General features: G+C 47.9%; 1 protein-coding gene across 1 annotated transcript; it reads left to right on the top strand.

The window, feature by feature from the left end:
- Window positions 1-523: 523 nt before the first annotated feature.
- On the top strand, window positions 524-1265 carry PPTG_18918 (hypothetical protein; the record flags this gene model as incomplete). The annotated part of the gene is made up of 4 exons (XM_008917241.1): window positions 524-782; window positions 922-987; window positions 1051-1088; window positions 1164-1265. The coding sequence occupies 4 exons, from the start codon at window positions 524-526 to the stop codon at window positions 1263-1265; spliced, it is 465 nt and encodes a 154-aa protein (XP_008915489.1).
- Between the last annotated feature and the right edge of the window lie 352 nt (window positions 1266-1617).

Here is a 1617-nt window from a genome sequence, read left to right as displayed (position 1 = left end):
ACTGTTTATACGTCTGTTGCCGTCTAAACACAGCAAAAGACACGGCACACTGTACCAGTGCGTATTTTCTCGCTCTTAGATGATATACCTCAGCAGCCCGAATAATAGCCCCTTTTGCCACAAGTTGTCCAGGCTGGAGCACGTACGAGCGACTTGCCGCTGTTCGAGCTGTAGTTGGACGTGATGCTTGGACATTTGGCTACGTTGTTGGAAGGCGGAGCATCGAGCATTTGCTTTATGCCGCTTTAGTGGAACTGGCAGTCTTTAGGCTTATACGGGTCGTAACCTCTGGCACTGGATTCCCACCACCCCAGCCTGTAGCGGCGCGTGACTACGGTGAAACCCAGCCTGTAGCGGCGCATTCTCTACAGAAAGATTTGGTGTTCTATCGTACGTAGCCATTCAAGCTCTTGCATACCAGACAAGTGGCCTCTTCTCTTTCGTTAAAGGCATCTACAGTGTTCCTAAGAGATCCGCTTCACTTGTGATACCGGTTATTCGTCTGCAAGGAACGAGTTCAGTTATGACGATATCAGTTAAAATTCTGGCTTCTGGAACAGCTATCTACCAGAAGGACTTTGCGTTCTCCGACACGATGACGTTCGATGAGACGCTAAAGATCATCCACCTACGCTTCGACATCGGAGATTCGCTACAGTTTATCGAACTTACCATCCTGGACGATAACGTTAAGGGGCCTGCCTCACTTCAAGTCGCTACCGTTAACTCCAATGGATTCGCAGACGTCAAGAGCAGCTCTGGGCACCACCAAAGACACTGTTGTTCGTATTTATGACTACGATGAGGGTGTCGCTCTGGCTAAAACCAGGTTCGCTGACAATGAACAAGGTCTTTAAGGCTGGTAGATGGTCACTAATGGAGCGAGTCCCTTACGACTCGATTCTAACGGAGCTTTTGCAGTTGACGACTTGTTTGGAGACGCTGAATACGACCAAAAGTGCGATTTCGCAGCACCTACTGGTGCTTGTACGTATGCTTGCAAACTTGATGGCGGTCTTACGTCTGGGTTGGATGCTTACAACGTTTTAGACCTGGGCGGAGACGACTATATTATCAGTATGAACGGTGTACGTGGTTTTCCAACATGGGTACGGCTATATTAACCATCTTTATTATGATTAATGCTAATTGCTTTCTCTTAGGGATTTACTGTTCTCTGTGGACAAAAACAACTCGAACAGACTCCGATGCGTGTTTGTACTCTTACCCAGGCACTTCAAGTACAGCTCCTGCCGTTCCGTTAGTGCTCGGCAATCAGCTTTACCTCAATGCTGATAGCGACGTGAGTGATCTGCCCACTTTCGTTAACATTTGGGACAATGTGTGGTATTTCGTGGTCGTAACTTGGAATGCAGAAGACGCATTATTGTTATACGACAATGATGCAGGTGTTCTATGGATGGCCCTATCGACAAAGAATGACTATCGATTCCAACGGTCTCTTCATAGTCGGCAGGTTAGTGCTCTCAAACACGTGTACAGTCGACGCAGATGTTAACTGCGACGTCATTTCTAACAGTGGACTGATAGCTCAGATCCAACACGTTCACGTTTGGTCTCGCCCTCGCATGTTCGGAGCTACAGGGAGAGCTCTCG

Source organism: Phytophthora parasitica (assembly GCF_000247585.1).
Source record: "Phytophthora parasitica INRA-310 unplaced genomic scaffold supercont2.97, whole genome shotgun sequence".
Classification (NCBI taxonomy): Eukaryota; Oomycota; class Peronosporomycetes; order Peronosporales; family Peronosporaceae; genus Phytophthora; species Phytophthora nicotianae.
This window is presented reverse-complemented; position numbering and strand designations above follow the sequence as displayed.